At 28.4% G+C, this 18,846-nt stretch overlaps 2 protein-coding genes across 3 annotated transcripts; one reads left to right on the plus strand and one right to left on the minus strand.

The window, feature by feature from the left end:
* Nucleotides 1–1,626: 1,626 nt before the first annotated feature.
* On the plus strand, nucleotides 1,627–8,881 carry LOC114393013 (oxysterol-binding protein-related protein 4B-like). 2 transcript variants are annotated; one of them, XM_028354270.1, is made up of 7 exons: nucleotides 1,627–1,925; nucleotides 5,520–5,663; nucleotides 6,723–6,968; nucleotides 7,159–7,255; nucleotides 7,555–7,846; nucleotides 7,996–8,098; nucleotides 8,338–8,881. In XM_028354270.1, the coding sequence occupies exons 1-7, from the start codon at nucleotides 1,923–1,925 to the stop codon at nucleotides 8,587–8,589; spliced, it is 1,137 nt and encodes a 378-aa protein (XP_028210071.1). In that variant the 5' UTR covers nucleotides 1,627–1,922; the 3' UTR covers nucleotides 8,590–8,881. The 2 variants fall into 2 exon arrangements, with proteins under 2 accessions (XP_028210071.1, XP_028210072.1); XM_028354271.1 differs by lacking the exon at nucleotides 1,627–1,925 and adding an exon at nucleotides 4,346–4,550.
* An 809-nt stretch (nucleotides 8,882–9,690) lies between these two features.
* LOC114392906 lies at nucleotides 9,691–10,563 on the minus strand. The gene has a single exon (XM_028354159.1). It carries the CDS (start codon nucleotides 10,507–10,509, stop codon nucleotides 9,997–9,999), a length of 513 nt encoding a protein of 170 aa, XP_028209960.1. The 5' UTR covers nucleotides 10,510–10,563; the 3' UTR covers nucleotides 9,691–9,996.
* Between the last annotated feature and the right edge of the window lie 8,283 nt (nucleotides 10,564–18,846).

Here is an 18,846-nt window from a genome sequence, read left to right on the forward strand (position 1 = left end):
TTAGTTTGTTAGCACCTATACAAAAATTTGGCACTAAGCTACTAGCTAATAGACCCTATATGGTGCCTAAAAAAACAAGTCAACCCTTGTGTTTATGTGTCGCAAACGCAGAACCAGCACAACCAGAGAGTCTTTAGATTTTGACAAAATTTATTTGACAGCAATTGATTTTGAAAGAACTGATATTAAAAATATTAATTCGCTTAAAAATTATATATATTTTAAAAGTTAGTCTATAAGAATTGATTTTGTTTGGATAGCAAAATAATATCACTTTTAAAGTTTGATATAAATATATTTTGGATAGTAAATAATTTTGTTGTGTTTATGCTATGAAATTGTCTAAATTTTAAAAATGAATTTTTTTTTTGAAAAACAATTAAAGCTTATAAATGGTCAATAATGGTGAAGTTACATATTGCAAGAGAAAAGAAAATGTAATAGGAGATATATCTAATATTGAAGAGTAGGGAGATATCTGTCTGCATCCTCATTTACTTGCATCATGTGCCTTCATGTTGAAAATTATAAAACAAAAAAATTATTTTAAGTTTCGTTAAAGTTAGAAATTATTTTCTGTAATAACCAGATACAAATTAATTGTACCAAACAACATATAATTAGAATTAGAAGCTTCAACTTTGTAAAGTACTACGTTTAATTCTATCATCACCTATCAACTTTGTTTTCTCACAATTGTGAATTGTCGCCCCGAGAAAATGCAGCTAGCTAGTCCACTCCAACGAAAAAATCTCTATACAAACGCCGCTTAGTTAGAGATGAATCTTCTCCGTTCCCCATTGATTCCACTCACAAACAAAGTGCACAATTCATCCTTGAGGGTTCGCACAAGCAACCATAAACAAAAACAATAATGATAAGTAGGATTAATTCTTATAAATCAATTTTATAAAATTGAATTAAACCTAAAATTTATTTTTTTAAATTGTATCAGAGTCTATCATAATAAATGATTTTAGGTCTATTGGGTCATCTATTATCTTTTAGTCCTTCAAATTTTACACTATAAATGTTTAATGTTAAAGATTTTAAATTGACATGCAATCATTATTTTACAACTTAATTGTATAGGATTAAGTTATAGCTTAAACTCACTTTCTAATCATAGAAAGCGAAAAGTTTTCATTAAAAATGGACATTAATACACATTTATACGGTCTTTCTAGAGTGAATTTCAATAATAAAAAATTACTTAACCAACCTATAAAGATACTAGATAGCAAAATTCTAATACTGTAATAATTACTGTAAGGGGTGTAATAGACTAGTATACTTGTAGCTATTTGAAGTAATACTAACTAATCACGTTCAATTCTCTCCAAAGACACACTTTTTTTTATTTATTTTTTATCATACACACTATTTTTATTTTTAAGTCCATCTCCGATGCATGTAACAGTGACAGTACGTGCCGTGCATTTAATTTTACAGTTCTATTGATGGTAAACCCAATTAATTCACTTTCAACTTCCAACAAATATTGGCCTTACCTTAAATGATCAATGCCAGTTTACTTTTCTTTTCTTCTTCACAGAATAGTAGAATACTACATATACTTAAACCTCTTGATAGTTAGGACATACTCTATCTCTTGGTGATACTACATATATAGCTTCGTTTCGCCGCTTTCGCGATAACTTGATGTTCATAAAAGAAAAAGGAAAAATTATGTGATTATAAAGTTCTAAACCCTGGCAGGTTTATATATTCTTAATTTCTCTCAGAAAGAGAACTCAGCGAGGTTCTGTACACATGTACAGTACCCCCTGTCCCACTGAGCAAAGGCTTTTTCTCCATTGACACAACTTTGATAAAAAAAATCTGCACTGCACTGTTTCATTCAGCTAGCTAGCTTCTCATATATACCAATTGTGTGACTGTTCATCAAAAGTTTCAGATAAATGGTACGTGCATATTCTGATTCACTCTCTCTACATCTTTTCTGCGCATCCGTACGTGAATTTTTATTTATTCATATATATATATATATATATATATATATATATATATATATATATATATATATATATATATATATATATATATATATATATATATCCTTTCCAAAGTCTTGATATTTTCCGGCACTTTAAAATCAACAGAAATAAAACAGTATTTTGAGAATACCTATAATCTCTACTAGTACTAAGATGCATCAAGAGAATACTTTTATCTTGTGCACAACCCCATGTGTGGAATACTACTATGTACACAACAGAGGCTCTTAATGTAAGAAGTTTCCAAGCCATGGAATTGCAACTTGTGCAGAATCCAATGTATCTTTTCGATTAACACTTAATAAAGAAATATATTACTTGTCAATTACCACTTGGGTTTGAATGTACGTAATTTAACAAATAAAAAACATGCTGGTAAATTTTTAAGAAATCATTTTAGGCTTCACTTTGGATTTGCTTTGTAATTTATTTATTTTTTTGGATAAACCAAAGATTTTATTTAATCCAAGTGAATACAAGATGAAAAGACCAACGAAAATGAATACAAAACCTGTCACATATATATCTCCCTTTTACTGTAACCTCATCGTAGACATGCATCTTAGTTCCAAAATGGCTTCCACATATGTTGTATATGGTTATTATAAAGCACTGCTATATATGTGTTACTGATGAGCATGCTGCGGAATTAGAAAACCAACAGGATAAGGAATAATTTTAATTACCTTCACCATGCATAAATGATTTGCTTAATATCCAATTAATTATGTACCCTTCAAAATGTGTGAATTCCTCAAAAGCCATATTGACCATAAAATAGCAAACCATCTCACTTGCCAAAGTGGTTGCTTAATTTTTCTGGTTACTGTAAACATGTTAAGTTACTAATACTAAATCAATATTTAAGTGCTCAGTTACATGTTACAAATATTCAAGAACAGACCAATATTAAGCCACACTTTTAATGTTTGCTGTTGTAGTAATATTAAGTGCACGGTTGCATCTTAACATTAATTCAATTTTCAAGAACAGACAAATATTAGTCACTTGCTTCTTACCTAGGAATTTAAATGCTTATTATTATATATTATTATGGTAGGAAGGAAATGCTCGTTTCATGTGTAGTTGTTGGTCTTATTTTTCTCTTGATTGAATTGGTTTATGTACGAATTACGATGATGTATATGTGGACATAAGAAAATAAAAATCGCAACGCCCATTAATGCATGTCCCACTTTGGGATGAGTTGTTGAATGCTTCTTTGTCTGTCTTTTTCGTTCTTATTTTTAGGGCACTCTTTTATTCCTATTTTGGTTATTTCTTTTATTTCAATGTTTCTTTCTTTTCTTTTTGCTATTCTTTTTCTTTAGTATATTTATTTTTTTTATAGGGAAAAATATTTAATTACATTAACATAGAAGCACAAGCACTGCCATAATACACCAAGACAAAAGATAAAAAGGAAACATAAATCCTTCTTCACAAACATAAACCCTTCTTTAGTATATTCATAAATCATATATAACAAAATTGATTTCTCATTTTTAAAAAAGAAATTATTTCTACACAGTTTTTTTGTTTCATAATTATTACACGTCATATTTATTTTATAAGATTATCTTTTTAGAAATTTACAATAACTAATATATTTCCTTGTTTATTTAATTATTAATTTAAAGAATTTTTAAATTTTGTTAATTAATACTCAAATTACTTCAATTAACACTGGACCTAATGGAATACTTTTAATTTGTTAATATTTAACAATTAATTAATTTTTAAATTATTTTAATAATAAAAAATCTAAATTCATTTATTTTTATATTTAATTTTTGAATCACCGGTAAAACAATATCTCATTAATTAAATTATCTTTTAAAATATTTTTACTTATATTTTATTATATTTAAAATACTCACGTGACGTCGACACACAAATATTATTTTTATCGATGTATATTAATTGTTAGATTATTATTTTCTTATTAAGACAAGGGATCGACACACGGATACTTATATTAGCGTAGTTAAATGTTAATGCAATAAACGTTTGAAGCTTTGAAAAATATAGGAAAGAGGCCGAGGATTGAATTGACATTTAGAGTTTCATGATTTATATATATATGAATTCATGGTTTTGAATTGTTAGAAGTCCAATGATTCATGGTTCTGATATATATATATATATATTTGGTTTGTCTTTTCTTTCTAACGTAGAAACTAAAGGAACGTGTCCTGTCCGCTAACCGATAGTATTTCTTAAAACTGTCACATCAATTAGTTTCTTTCCTTTTTAGCTAACTTGCTTAGTTGCCCTTTCAACTTCAGCTTCTCTATTTGTTCTTCCCTTCACCAATGTCACTAAAATTCTTATTCAAGTGCTTAATTAAAGGCTTTGTATTTTCGCTTTCGTAGAATCTCAATTGTATGAGCTGCAGCTCTACTTGAGCTTCAGTGGCTTTTTAATATCTCAATCAGATGAGTAGCCGCAACCTTTGATGTTCTTCCTATATATACCTCCAATTCTCCTTTTTTTTCTTCATTTTTTAACATTAGTCTATAAAAATTCAAGGTAAAGAAACATATACTTTAAGTCTTTAAGTATAACACATGCTTTTAGTTTTTCTTTTGAATGGATAGGTTTATATATAGAAGGTTATTTAATGAAATTGGAGTTCTTAGGGCATTGTTGGCTTACGAAATTAATTTATCTCTAACAAAAAGATGAATGTTTTTTGAATCTAGTATATTTGCGCTATATATGTTGGTGCTTTACAGCTTTTAAATGCGTGAAATTAGCATAAAAATTTAAGTAAATGTGTATGCTGAGCTGTGCAAACTTGTATTGTGGAATAGTGATTTCAAATTTTGATAGATGCACATATATATTAACTGAAAAAATTGTATATATTTGTATACATATTTGTTAACTATATGTATGAGTTGTCTTTTATTTCCATGCATGTATGACTAGTTTTATATGTGGATCAATGTGAGAAATTAATTATCACCCACATGAGTAGCTCGTTAATGTTTATGATGATATTCTGATGTGAATGATTTAATAACGATGTTAACATAATACCTGCCTGTGGGGGAGGGGGAGGGCTAGGGGAAAACATTTAATATTAAGATTGGTGTGTAGCATATTGATACACGTTTTCTCATATTTGACTCTATCGTCCAATATATAAGTCCACATTTGAATGATAAGAACTTGTAAACAAAGTTTGAATATCACATCACATGTCCTGCCTGAAAGAGGAGCTTGGCACCAATTTTAGATTTTTATTTTGATTTATACTAATAAGATATATACCAGGTCGACCACCACATTTTAAACTGAAATTTCAAGATATTAATTAAGTTAATGGGATCTTTGATCCTTATAGTTCTCTCAGAATCTATTATTTATCATTGTAAAATTTCTATCAACAAACTTAATTTTCATTTTAACAGATTCCTAAGTAAGCCAATGCCACACATACTTGTGATTGTGAAATATAATATAATGAAGTCTTCTTTGTGCGTTTTCTTGTAGGACACAAAAATTGTGCTCTCAAAACCATTATCACTTGAAGGCCAATCAGATTCCGATGAGCATTATGAAGCTCCAAATATTCTGCATCGCATATTAAGTCTCTTTAAGAATATGCGACAAGGATCTGATCTCTCATGCTTCAAGGCAAGTTATATAGAAATTAAATGATTTTGTTAAGAAAATTTTAGCATAAGAATGGTCTCCCAGTTAAAAGATAGGGAAAGCTTATGTTTTCTAAAATCAAGCAATAATTTATATATCCACTCCAACGAAAAAATTAATTACAAGTAAATCTGTAATTTATCATAAATGAAATATTGCCTTATTCCAATTGGTAAACTCTTTGGAGCTTAGAAATTGAAATGCTGATATTAAATAAATAAATAAAAGACACTTAAATCTTTATTTTTTTAATTTTCCGTCGTATTTATTCTATTTAATTCCTTAACTTGTGAATACTTAAACAAAGTTGTTTTCATTAATGAATATATTAGAATTATTCTAGAACTCAATTCACTTAGAAAGTGGGATTCATCTTAAAAAGCAAATTGAGAAGTCATAGTTCTAAGTTAAAAATGAATAATTAAGATTAAAACAATTATATACGGGTATGTATTTAATCACAAATTCAACTGTTAATTTTTCAACCAATAGATATCACTTTTTATTTTTAATAATTAAAATAAGGATTTGACATTGAAAAATGTACTTTAAAAGATAAAATATAATTAATTATTAATTAGAAAAAAAATGTGTGCCAAAGTGTGTGTGCGTGTTTTTATGAATACACTTCATTTTCCAAAATACAACTCCTCACCTTAAGTCAAATCCCTAAAATAAAAGCAAATTAATTTGGCTATTCTAATAGAACCATTGATAGGATAAAATGTTTGTTCTTAATTAAAACATTTTGGAGGCGGTTGCTTCTTGCACTCTCATTATAGCTTCTTGCACTTTCCTTTGCATTATAAATGTTTGTTCCAAAATACAAATCTCCAAAAGCTTTACCCATTGAACTCTGTTTGTGTCCAGATTTTGCCAAATCTTGTATTGAAATTCAGTTTTGCCTTGAACAAAAACATTTTGGGCCATTTACGTTCCTTAGCTGATAGTGCCCATGGCTTTGTTAGGCCCATATTTTTCATCACAATCCATAACCAATCGAAAATGATATTTACTTGTGGAATCTGTATTATTTCACAGCTGCCACCTGTGTTCAATATGCCAAAGTCACAACTACAGTGCTATGCAGAATCTGTATATTGCACATCATCAGATTTACTAAGCAACCTCAACAGTGGAAAGACACCACTAGATAGACTTATATTAGTTGTTGCATGGAGCATTTCTACCATACGTCCTCTAAGGTTTGGAGTTGCTCCCTACAATCCCACTCTTGGTGAAACTCACCATGTTTCCAAAGGAAACCTTAATGTCTTACTCGAACAGGTACTAAGTAACTAGGTTTTTTTATACCACTCTCACTTCGGCCTCAAAATTCTTAATTAAATACTTTATCAAGTCATGGCCTTGTGTTGTGGCACTGCACACCTTTTTCTGGTTTTTCGAAGATAATTGTTTTTTCAAAGATAATTGTAATTATTGTATTATAGGATTTGCATGCATGCTTTGTTTGCAGGTTTCACACCACCCTCCGGTATCTGCCCTTCATGCCACTGATGACAAGGAAAACATAGAAATGACATGGTGCCACTCTCCGATTTCAAAGTTCAATGGTAAAATTCTTCAGCACATATATATGGTGTGTCATAAAATAAAATTTAATTTATCTTTTATCTGGTAGGTTATTTTTTTATATCAACAAATATTAGTCGTTAGTTTTTTCTTTTATCTGATAGTACTACATGTCTAGATAGATTGTATCAATTGACACCATGTGTCAAACATCTTCCCATTCTTGTTTTTGCCTCAGTTGATGATTTGGAACATGGATGCTCTAATGTAGTGTTACTTACTTAAAACTTTGAATTGTAGTTAAAGAATTTACTTATGCATAACAAAACCAAATATGCAGGTACTTTAGTAGAAACTAAGGTGCATGGCAAACGGCAGTTGAAGCTCCAGAATCATGGAGAGACTTACGAAATGAGTTCTCCTAATTTGGTTATCAGAATTCTTCCAATCCCTGGGACTGATTGGGTTGGCAATGTCAGCATCCGGTGCCAAGAAACAGGCCTTGTGGCAGAATTAAACTACATAGGCCAATCTTTCTTTGGATTCAGGGCAGGTCGAAGACTTATTAAAGGGAAAATCTTTGACTCATTGTCTATGAAGATTCTATACAAAATTGAAGGCCATTGGGATAGGTATCTCTCTTTGAAGTTTTAGTAATTACTTATTTGTCATCTGAAAGCATAATTTTGGCTTTTTATATATTTTTTTTTTCATTTTAAAAAGCAGTGCTTGTCAATTGTTTACTTTCTTGATGTAATCCTAATCCTACAAAATGTTGCAGTACTGTAACAGTGAGGAATACTACTAATACAGAAGCAAGAGTGATATATGATGCAAAAGAAGTTCTTTCTGGACTTCAAGCTCCTATTGTCCAGGATCCAGAGGTAAATAATAACCATATATGCCCCTCTATTTTTCCACAAAGTATGGTCTTTCATTTTGTCTTCGTTTATGAAATCAAGTATCAAAAAGGAATTATACAACACTCTTTCCATAACTATGACCTTCATTAACAAAGCTTATTTTAAAGCAATATCCTTTTGTCAAATTCTCTTGCTGAAATTGTGAATGCATGTGAATGTCATCTAAGTTTGATATGAGATGTTGTTGTGCATCATATCAGAGTGTGTGGCCAACAGAAACAGCCCTTGTTTGGGGTGAGTTGAGCCAAGCCATTTTGAGCAAAGACTGGGAAAAAGCAAGAGAAGCAAAGAAAACTGTGGAGGAAAGACAGAGGGAGCTCTTCAAAGAAAGAGAGTCAAAGGGGGGAAATTGGGTTCCAAAACACTTCTTGGTGTCTTATAGCAAAGAAGGGGGTTGGGAATGTTCACCAATTCAAAAGTCAGTCCCAAAAGCCCCAATCGCCACCTTGTAAGAGCATGTTTGGTTTACGGTTACAAAATTATATTTGAGGCAAAAGTAATTTTGCTAACGAATGAGAGGACCCTTTCTTTTGTGTTATTTTACTTTTATCTATTGGATTTGCATTGGAACACATGCCACAACATTTCCGATTACAGACCAAACATACACCAATTTGCCAACTGTATCAGTATATTTCAAAGTGTTAGCACTATTTCTGTATGTTTTTAAAACTCATAAAGACAATCTGAAACTGTCAAAAGTCATCAATATATAGCTAGAGTGATCTGCTTGTTACAATTAAAGAGCAATAAGTCAACCACGTGTTATGAGTGATGAGCAGGAAAAGGAATATATTCATTCATCATAAAAGAGAAGCGCTTGCATATGAAATACTACAACTTTGGTTACCCAACTCCAACCATTTCATCAATCAATCATTTCCCGTCATTTGCGCTACCGAACAGTTATAGTACTATTTATTGCTAAAATAAATTAAACGCTAACTCGTGTATCATAGACACTAAAAAATTTGCAAGCTCCAGATTGTAACCCAAAAAATAAAGAATTTATTAGGATTTCAATAGCTGAACTTTCTTCTAACCCGTTTAAACCTGATTTATATTACTTATATATACAAATAAGTAACAAATAGTCCCACCGACGCACTAAATATTACTTAGTACAGAAGGTATCATAAATTGAATGATTTAACTCTTAAGTCTTAAACTTAGGAATTCAGCAAACAAGTTGAAAAGGGCCTCCAATTAAATAGATCACATGTTTCTGGACCCTGCACCTGCATAGATTGTTGGTTAAACATACCGCCTTAGGGTGGGACATACACACATATAGAGAGAGAATTAACTATACATTGCAAGATAAATCGTCTCTCATGCTTATAGCTCAATTGCTAATATATGTTGAGTTTACCGGAAAAGATTTAGATTCAATTCTCACAAAATACAACATTGGAGAGAAGAAAAAAATTTAAATGTGATTAAATTTCAAACTAACAATAAGTCTTATAATCGGTCTTAAGGACCGAAGTTTATAAAAATAATTCGGGATCACACCCAAAAATTAAATATCCTAATTATGTGATTACCAAAAAAAAACAAAGTTATTTGTCATATATCTTAAATAAGTTTTGGATTTGAAATCTACAATATCCAGCGCGTAATAATTGGTTACTAATATAAATATATCCCCAGAGACATTCGTAAGTACATCTTTGGAGAATCAGATACAAAAAATCTCAAATACATATTATGCAAGTCTAATTCTCCTGATCATAACATGAAAGGTTCAGCAAACTGAAACAATTGTCTCAATTTTTTATTTTTTTAAACAATCAATACACCGCCTTACATGTCTTAGTCCTATCTGGTTGCCTCAATCCAAGTTCTTGCAAAAATCATTAACTTTCTTGCAAATCCGATTCACTTCTCTTATGGAATGGCTTCTCTGTTATGGTGTCCAAGATAGGTTTCCAAGGTTGCACTTTACTAGGGCTTCTTCCTCCAATATTCATCAAACCAACACCATATTTCTCTGCCACCCCAACTCCACCAGGACTCCTGGAGGGTGAATTCCAAAATGTTTGGGTTTGGCTTGACAAAGGACCTGATTTGGCTATTGTGGTGAGTCTCTTTGCAAGGCCAGCCAGGTCCACCGGCGAAACATCGGCTTGTAGTACCGAGTATGGTAGCATGAAATACACTTGACCAGGTTGGAGGTTGGTGTCTCCATTCATTGATGTTGAGCATGGGGAAAGAAGCTGAGTGGAAGTGCAAACAAAGTGTTTTTTGGGGTATCCAATTACTTGCCTCACTGAAATTGGTTGATCAAAATCCTCTACATAACCATTGAGATGAACCACACGGATATTCTTCAATGTGGAGGATGAGTTACATGAAAAACAAGCCCCCATCTCTCTCGGTGTAGATGCTAAATGAATGAAAAAGTAGTGAACACTGATGCATGTGGCCTTGTGTTTATTAGTATAAATAAGAAATAGTATATACAATAAACAAATGGGGTTTGACTTTGATGATTTAAACGATAAACGGATAAGTGCACACTTATTAATTAAGCCATTTAGAAATGAAATTGATGGGTTACCTAAGCCGTGCCTTTTCTGACCAAGTTGTTTGTTTTACTTCCTAGTTCTATTATTATTTTCATCCTAGATGCATGTTTTATGCATATCGAGAAAGTCAATAGATACATGTGAGAAAATAATAATTTTATAAAATTAATTTTTTTATTATTAATTTTTTTTTTAATTTTACTATTTATCATTAATTAATATTATAAGAATATAAATAAAAATAATAGTTAATGTTATGTTAAAAAATTAAAATAATAATTATTTTAGAATCTATTTTTTCTCAATAATTATTATAGAATGGAGGGAGTATTATTTTTATTATTATTAGTGAGAAAATAGCCAAGTTGTTTGTCTTGATCAACTTGCAGCATCATTGACCCGAAAGACAAAAGCCCTCACATGCAGCCAACGATGTGTTAATTAATTTTGTTTTTATGGAGCGGTGTATTAATTCGACGATAATAACTAATAGAGTTTAATTAAAATCAGAAAGCTTAATTTCAGTGTTTTCAAACTAGAATGTTTCTAACCTAACCGGGAGAAATATGAAACAATCTCCACTGTCTCCATTTGAAGCGTTGAAACAATCCTATTAATGCATGAAGTGACAAGCCTAATAATAACGAGACTCTGTCACTTGCCTTATGAAAGAAACAACTTGCAAGTGGCAACTCTATTCACTGTATCTTTCTTTTCAATTTTTTGATAAAATTCTTTTAAATTAAGCTTGTCTCTAAAGTTCCAATAATTGCTCTTTTAAGTTAAACCTGTTTCCAAAGCAACTGCAGCTTATTCTTCATTTTTTTTATAGATCACTTGTATTTATCATGATAATCTATTCTGTTTGAATCAAATAGAAATAGAATCGCTCATAATTATAAATTACAGTTACAGTAAGTCAAATAAATCTTTAAGTTACAAATAGTTGCAAGGAAAAAACAATTGATGAAACTATGATGATTCGAAATACCTTATTGTAATTACGTTTGAGACCACAATTTAAAATCATGAACTACTATGAATAACAAAACAAACTGTTTTTCTAAAGTATTTATGGTAACTAGACATACACTCACAATTTATTAAAATTTAAAGATAAATGTTCTTACTTAGTGTACTTTGACAATATCTCTCTTTTTAATGAACGTGTTTGTGGCCCTGGCAAGGTCAGCAACTGTGTATTGAGTTGACTTACTCTTAAATCTACATACATGTTATGTTAGTAGAAGCTTGAAGGTGAAGATGAATTAAGTAAGGAAAAGGCGAAGCTGTTAGTATTAATTCTTGATGAATTCTCAAACCTCAAAAATGTTATTTCTTGTCTGTTATTTTTCCTTAAACATGTTATTTTCATTTTGCGATAAAGAAAATGTCGTCTTCAATGTCAACCGAAGATGTATGCCACCGTTTTATTGTATACTATAGTACAATACCCGTGCGTACGCGCAGGTAATACTGCTACCTACGCGCTACCTACGCGTTAAAGAGAGAACTTGTGAGAGATGAAAAAAATAATATAATGGGTATTTAAGATTTAAAAATGAAGATTGGGGTGTCTTATAAAAAAAAAGGAGGTGCAATTAGCAGGTTTTTGTGGTAGAAGATAGTGGATATACCGTTATTATCGTTCCTCATAGCCCGGTGGCTCTCTCTCCTTCGATGAACAAAAAAACCAGTCACCTGTCTTAAGTCTTATTGCACTAACTTGATCTTTATCATCTCTCTTGCTTGCTCTCTTTTTAAAGAAATATATTGGATTCTCATTCTTAAAGATTTCTAAAGACTTTTTTGTGATAACTAAAAAGGGGAAGTGGCTTCTGCTTATAGAAGGCTTGGGTTATTTTAAAATTTAAGTCTTTTATTTTAATTTAATGATTAAGATAAATCATTCTCATTTTCACCCCAAAAAAAATCATTTTTATATGATACACCTTACATACCAGAACAAAGCTAGCTGGAACATTTGTTTTTTTTTATAATATGAGAACAACTAATCAATTATCTTATCAAAGTTAAAAATAATAAACTACTCAGATTAAAATACATCATCTGATCTTTTATAAGCAACAAATTATATGAAAAGAATCAAAGAAAATACTTAAAAATTCAAATTAAAATCTCATGTAAACATCAAATTTCTAAAAAAATATCAAACAAAAATCAAATATATAAAATATTTCAATTATCATGTCTTAAAATATATTAATTATTATGTATTCTTCTTCGATATTTTCGTTAGCTCATTATTATTCTTACTATGATTATCATTATGACAGTCACATATCTTCTGATTGTCAACACATTCATTAATAGTTATTTTTTATGTCACTATCATCATCGTTATCACCTTAATGTTATCACTACACCATTATGACCAACAGTCATAATAATAACAATCATAATCATAGGATTAACACATCATCATTAACAAGTGTATATCACTTTATGTCCAAAAAGGTTTTAAACAAATGAAGTTTTTAAAATAATTTTTTAAAAAATTATATGTGAGTGTTTTATTTGAATCTTTAATAATATTAACATTGTTGTTGCGACATTATTTAATGCTATTAATTGACCAGAGACTAGAGTTTAAAAAAAATATGTAGAGAATTAAAATCAAACCCCCTATTTTTATAAAAAGAAAAGGAAAAGGTCATTTAAGTCAAAATAATACTACAAAATGAAACATTAATGTTAGTTTCGAAAAAAACAAAAATGCTGCTTTCATTGGGCCAGCCGCCGCATGACTAAATTAAGGTTCAATACAAACTGATTTTCAACCTCGGAAATTTTAAATAACAGAATGGCTTGAAAAAAAAGGAAGTTTATGATAACGTAATAAACTATATAGAATAACATACCAGTATTTTTATCATTGTTTGACAGTAATGATATTTTTATCATTGTTTGACCATAGTGATTATTTTTATCATTATTAGACTATATCAATATTTTAAGGATAAAATATTTGGAATGCATTTTATAATATGAAAAAGATTCATTTTATTAAAAATGCATTTTATAATAGTTCTGACGAGGAACAGAGAAGCAATCTGAATATCTGGCCTAAAAAGCCTAAAGCCTAGCACACTATGCATTTTAAAATGGGTTATAAATAGAAAGAACCTAGTTTGGGCTTGGCCTGGACCAGATCATAAAACAGAAACCCAAAATAAATAAAAGACAATAGAAATTAGAATAGTAAAATGATAAAATGTGAAGAGGTTCAATCGTAAGTGGCAAGCACAAGGTGTTGCTCGCTATTTCTTCTGGCTTCTATGCTTGATTTCTCCCATGTTATCTTGCTTTTTTCTTTTTATTATTTTTTCCGTGATTCTAGCCCCCTTGACCTACTCATAACCAGCCCAAGTGCCCAATGTGAATCATTTATTCGATCCAAATTATAGTACAAGCTCAATTAATTAATCTGAAATGCCTGAAGAAATTTTAGGCATTCAGCCCAACTTTAGGAAGCAAAAATATGTGGGCCATTGGCCCAAAGTTTCTTTTGTATTCTCTTTTCTGTATTAATTTATCGGGCGTGGCTTAGTTAGACTATTCTAATGTTAAAAAGATACATGGATAAAAGAGAATTGATATAATAAAATAAAAATAAATAAATGATAAAGTACAGTTTCCCACCTTTAATTCTTAATCCAAAATTTTTATCCTTATTTTTTTTTTATTTTAGTTTTCACATTTTAAAAAATTTATAATTTTAGTTTGATTATTAATTTTTAATATTTTTTATTTTTATCCAATTGAATACTAAACCTAGTATTGATTTAATCTATCATAAAAAATAATTTAATTGATTAAAATATAAATAATAAATGTATACAAAATTAATAAGTAGACAAAAGTTACAGATTTTGAAAATGTGTAGACTAAAATTACAAAATAAAATAAACTAAGACCGTGAATCAAGAATTAAAAGAGACTAGAATAAATAAAAGAATCAAAGTTAGAATTTAGCATTAAATAAATGAACGAATAAACCAAATTGAGTGTTAGTAAAAATAGAAAAACATTATGTCAAAAAATAAAAATTGTGGAAATATCTCTGATCCAAAGTCCAAACACACAGATATTGAATAAAAGAAACATTTTTTTTATTTTAAAAAAACTTTAACACGCCTTTTATATTATTATTGTGACTAACATTTGACTACATCCACATTTGAGAGAGAACCTAGTGAATGTTCTACATTTGGATGAACACAAAACGAATATTTACCCTAAAAGTTAAGATATATTTTTAGTTAAAAAAAAAAAGAGAACAAAACATCGTCAACTACCTAATTGCATCAACTAGGAGGCTTGAAGGATTGTCCCTGAGCTTCCACGACTCACCAATTATTGCCCTTTCCTTAAACAATGTCAATGCCCTCCTGGAAGTTGTGTTCCAACTTAACATTCCAAAAAAGAAAAAAACCACCTTAACATTCCCAAAAAATCATATATGCATGCTTGAAGATTATGTAAAGCCAAATTTCCATTTAAAAGCCACGCCACGAACGAGCTCAGCTTGAAGATTAGTGGAGTTTCTGATGAACCCAGTGCTGGCTAGTCAAATATTAGAAAGCTCAAAGTAAGTAGTTTTACTTAGTCTGAATTAGATTAATCAAATATTTAATATATTGTTCGGATATAGTAGACTTTACTTCTAAAGAAGTATAACTAGAAAGCAACTATAATGTGTGTATTTATGTGTTTTAGATGGAGTTAATACTTAATAGCACAAATAAGTCACGAAGTTGAAAATTATGGTCAGGAAGTGTGTATTTGTTTTAGGCTAATTCTACTTTTCGAAGAACATTCAACGCCAATCCTCCTCTCACAATGAATTTGCGCAGAAACTCAATTAAAAAATGATAAAAATAAGGACCTAGTTATATATTATATCTAATTAAAAATTCCCAAATAATTCAGTAACTTACTAATTCATTTAACCTAAAATTAACTAATCACAATTTTACACACACAAAAATTGTAGTCATACACCATAAAATTGGTTTGATTAATCACATACATGAGACATATATCCCGTACAAATGATGGTCAAAGTCAAAGTAGTGCCCACAGTTTACCATTATTTTTCTTCTTTTCTTGAGAATCACAGTTCACCAAATTAAGAATATAATAAATTGACCTAACGATCATAGAAAAGCTTAACTTTTGTTCATTATTAATAAGTCAAAGACGGATTATTTATTATGATGTTATTATTGATAGGACCTAACTTTTTAAATTTATTTATTTTTTATATACGACTTAATTTATATTATCTCATATTAATTATTTTTAAATTAAAAATATTTTTAATTAAATAAGAAAATATTACATTAAAATGTATTGAAGAGAGAAAAATATTAATGAAAATGATGTTTTTTGAAAAATATGTAAATTTAGGATAAATTTATTATTATTATAGTTATTTTTTTAATCTTAATGAATTAAATAATTGAATCTTATAAATAAAAATATATATAGTTTTATTAAATAAAGCTAAATTTTGGTATATTTGTGATCAAAATAATAATGCAACGACGTAATAGGACAATAGTTTTTTTTTTTTTATGTTAGTAATCGGACAATAGTTAGACTTAGACTAATTGAATTTTCTTGAAAAATTAGCTTTAAATAGATTATTTGAAGATTGAGGCGTTTTGCTATAATATATAGGTTTATTGTTTTACAAGAATCAGAAGGTAATTTTGCTTCAACTTAGTAAAATTGTTATAAATAGTAAAAAATATAAAAAATAGCGAAAGTAATTTTCGTTATTTTCATTATTTCTTAGATAAACTTTTAAAACAAGTAATAAAATAAAAATAAGTTGCTATAGTATAATTAAAAAATATTTATCGAAATAAACTATTTATATTCTCACGAGTTATCGGACACCAATGAAATTAAAAAACTAAAAAAATAAAATTGAGAATAGTTGCATCAATCAGATGGCTTGCAGATTGAACCAAGTCTTGGGCAAGTAGAGCAAGCCGCCGTTAGTGGCAAATTGACAAATAATAAGTTAACATCTTTGTTTTGTTAGTCTTTTTCAATTAAGCCATGATGATGTGGTCTAATCAGGAAAAAAAAAACAAACATCGACTTTGAAATGCATTAATGACAATAATATTTTTTATAATTCGGTCAATATTTTTTAGACATTCAATATCCCGAAATTATTTTGTATTTATACTATAATCAAAGCATGTAATCCTTAGGATTAAAACAAACAAAATTAGAGAATTTATTAAAGATCTTCATATTTTTTTTGGTAGTTATTTTTTTTAGAGTCATTCATATAATAATAATAATAAAAATACTGACATACAATAACATTATTATTATAACGGTTTTCTAAAACGTGTGTAACCTTGCACAAAATAAGAGTAATTGATAATTTAATTTTACCTTATTTAGATTAATACTTATTATTAATGATTCTTCTAAATTAATACTTATTTAGATTAATATATTCACTTTCAATCAAAATAATAAATATATATTTCTCATTTATAAAATAGATTCATTTTCTATAATATATTTCCCTCCAAAAAAATAATATCTCTTTCTAAAAAAATCAAAATAGTATTTAAACACCATAATTATTTTTCAGTTTTTCATTTCTTTCATCTCTTCCTAAAGTTATAGATTAAATTTTTGGAGATATGTCTTGAAATTATATATTTACTATTTTAATTATAAGGCTTATATTGTTTTTTTCCCTTCTTTTAACCATTTTGAATGACTGGTAAATAATTATTCATTATATTTTTCTGCAGGGTTATTAATTTGCGAGTTATTAACTTTTTGTGTTTAATTAAATATCTACAGTGTAATAGGTACAAGACGTCCAATGGATTTATTAAGGATCTGATTCGTAGAATCAAAACATTGTTTGTTTTGATAGGTTCATTATATATATTATTGTTTTTTTTTAGGGAGAGATATTATATAAATTGTACTTATTTGATAAATAAGAAATAAATATTATTCTCTTATTATAATATTTTTATCTAATAATATTTATTTCTTATTTATTGAGAAAAAGATAAATTAGTGAGATATTATTTACTTCTTATTTATCAAAATATCTCACTGATTTTGATAAATTCACTAATATCTTTATTAAAAAATCTGAATTTATTTTTATAACTCACTGAATCTAATAAATATTTCACTAATATCTCACCGATTTTGAAAAGAATCTAAATAAATATCTCACTGATTTATCTTTTTCTCTAATAATATTTATTTCTTATTTATCAAAATAATAATATTTCTTTCTTATTTATCAAATAAATTAAATTTCTATAATATCTCTCCCTCAAAAAAGTAATAATAATTATAATAGATTCTTATTTGAAAAAAATATGTATATTCTCTTAATAAATATTTTTCAATAAAAAAATCTGTAAGTTAAATCTAAAATACTGCTTAACTTAACAATTCTAACATATGAAACTGTTAAATAAATTGGAATTAATTTTTAAAAAACGTTTTCCAAGAATAAAAATCTGTTAAGATAAAATCACAAGCTTTAAATTTCAAATCATGAAGCTAGTTTATTTTTCAAGAAAAAAAAAGATTTGTTTTAGCAAAGTTCAGCTGATATTTCAAACACAATAATTATTTGTGGCGAGTTGGTGTAAACTCCTTGAAACTATCTTCAATTATTATGAATAAGAAAATAATAATTATTTTCAAACAATTTCTCCCTAAGAAAACAGTTTATTTTTAAAAAAAAAACAGGTGTCTCAACCATACTATAGGAGTCACAATTTTAGGGAAAATTGACTTAAATATTATTTCAACTTAATAAATATTTCTGAATTACAATAAAATACTCCATAATTTTTTTAATTAAAATGGTTTGAATTAATAAATTTACTTCTTTATCAAGCCAAAGTCTTGAATGAGTTAAAACAAACATGCAAGAAAATCTTTGTCATCATGAGACGTTTATTAATGATTATAATAATTTATAATTTTGATTGTTTATGTGAAATTTGAAAGTTTATATTTTCTCATCTCACTGTCGAAAAACTTACTAATAAATTAAGAGTATTAATTTTCCCTAACTTATACAATAAATGAATCTTGACTAATTGATTAATTTGTATTTAGTAAATGATTAAATATTAAATC

The sequence above is a fragment of the Glycine soja genome, chromosome 17, assembly GCF_004193775.1.
Source record: "Glycine soja cultivar W05 chromosome 17, ASM419377v2, whole genome shotgun sequence".
NCBI classification, from domain to species: Eukaryota; Viridiplantae; Streptophyta; class Magnoliopsida; order Fabales; family Fabaceae; genus Glycine; species Glycine soja.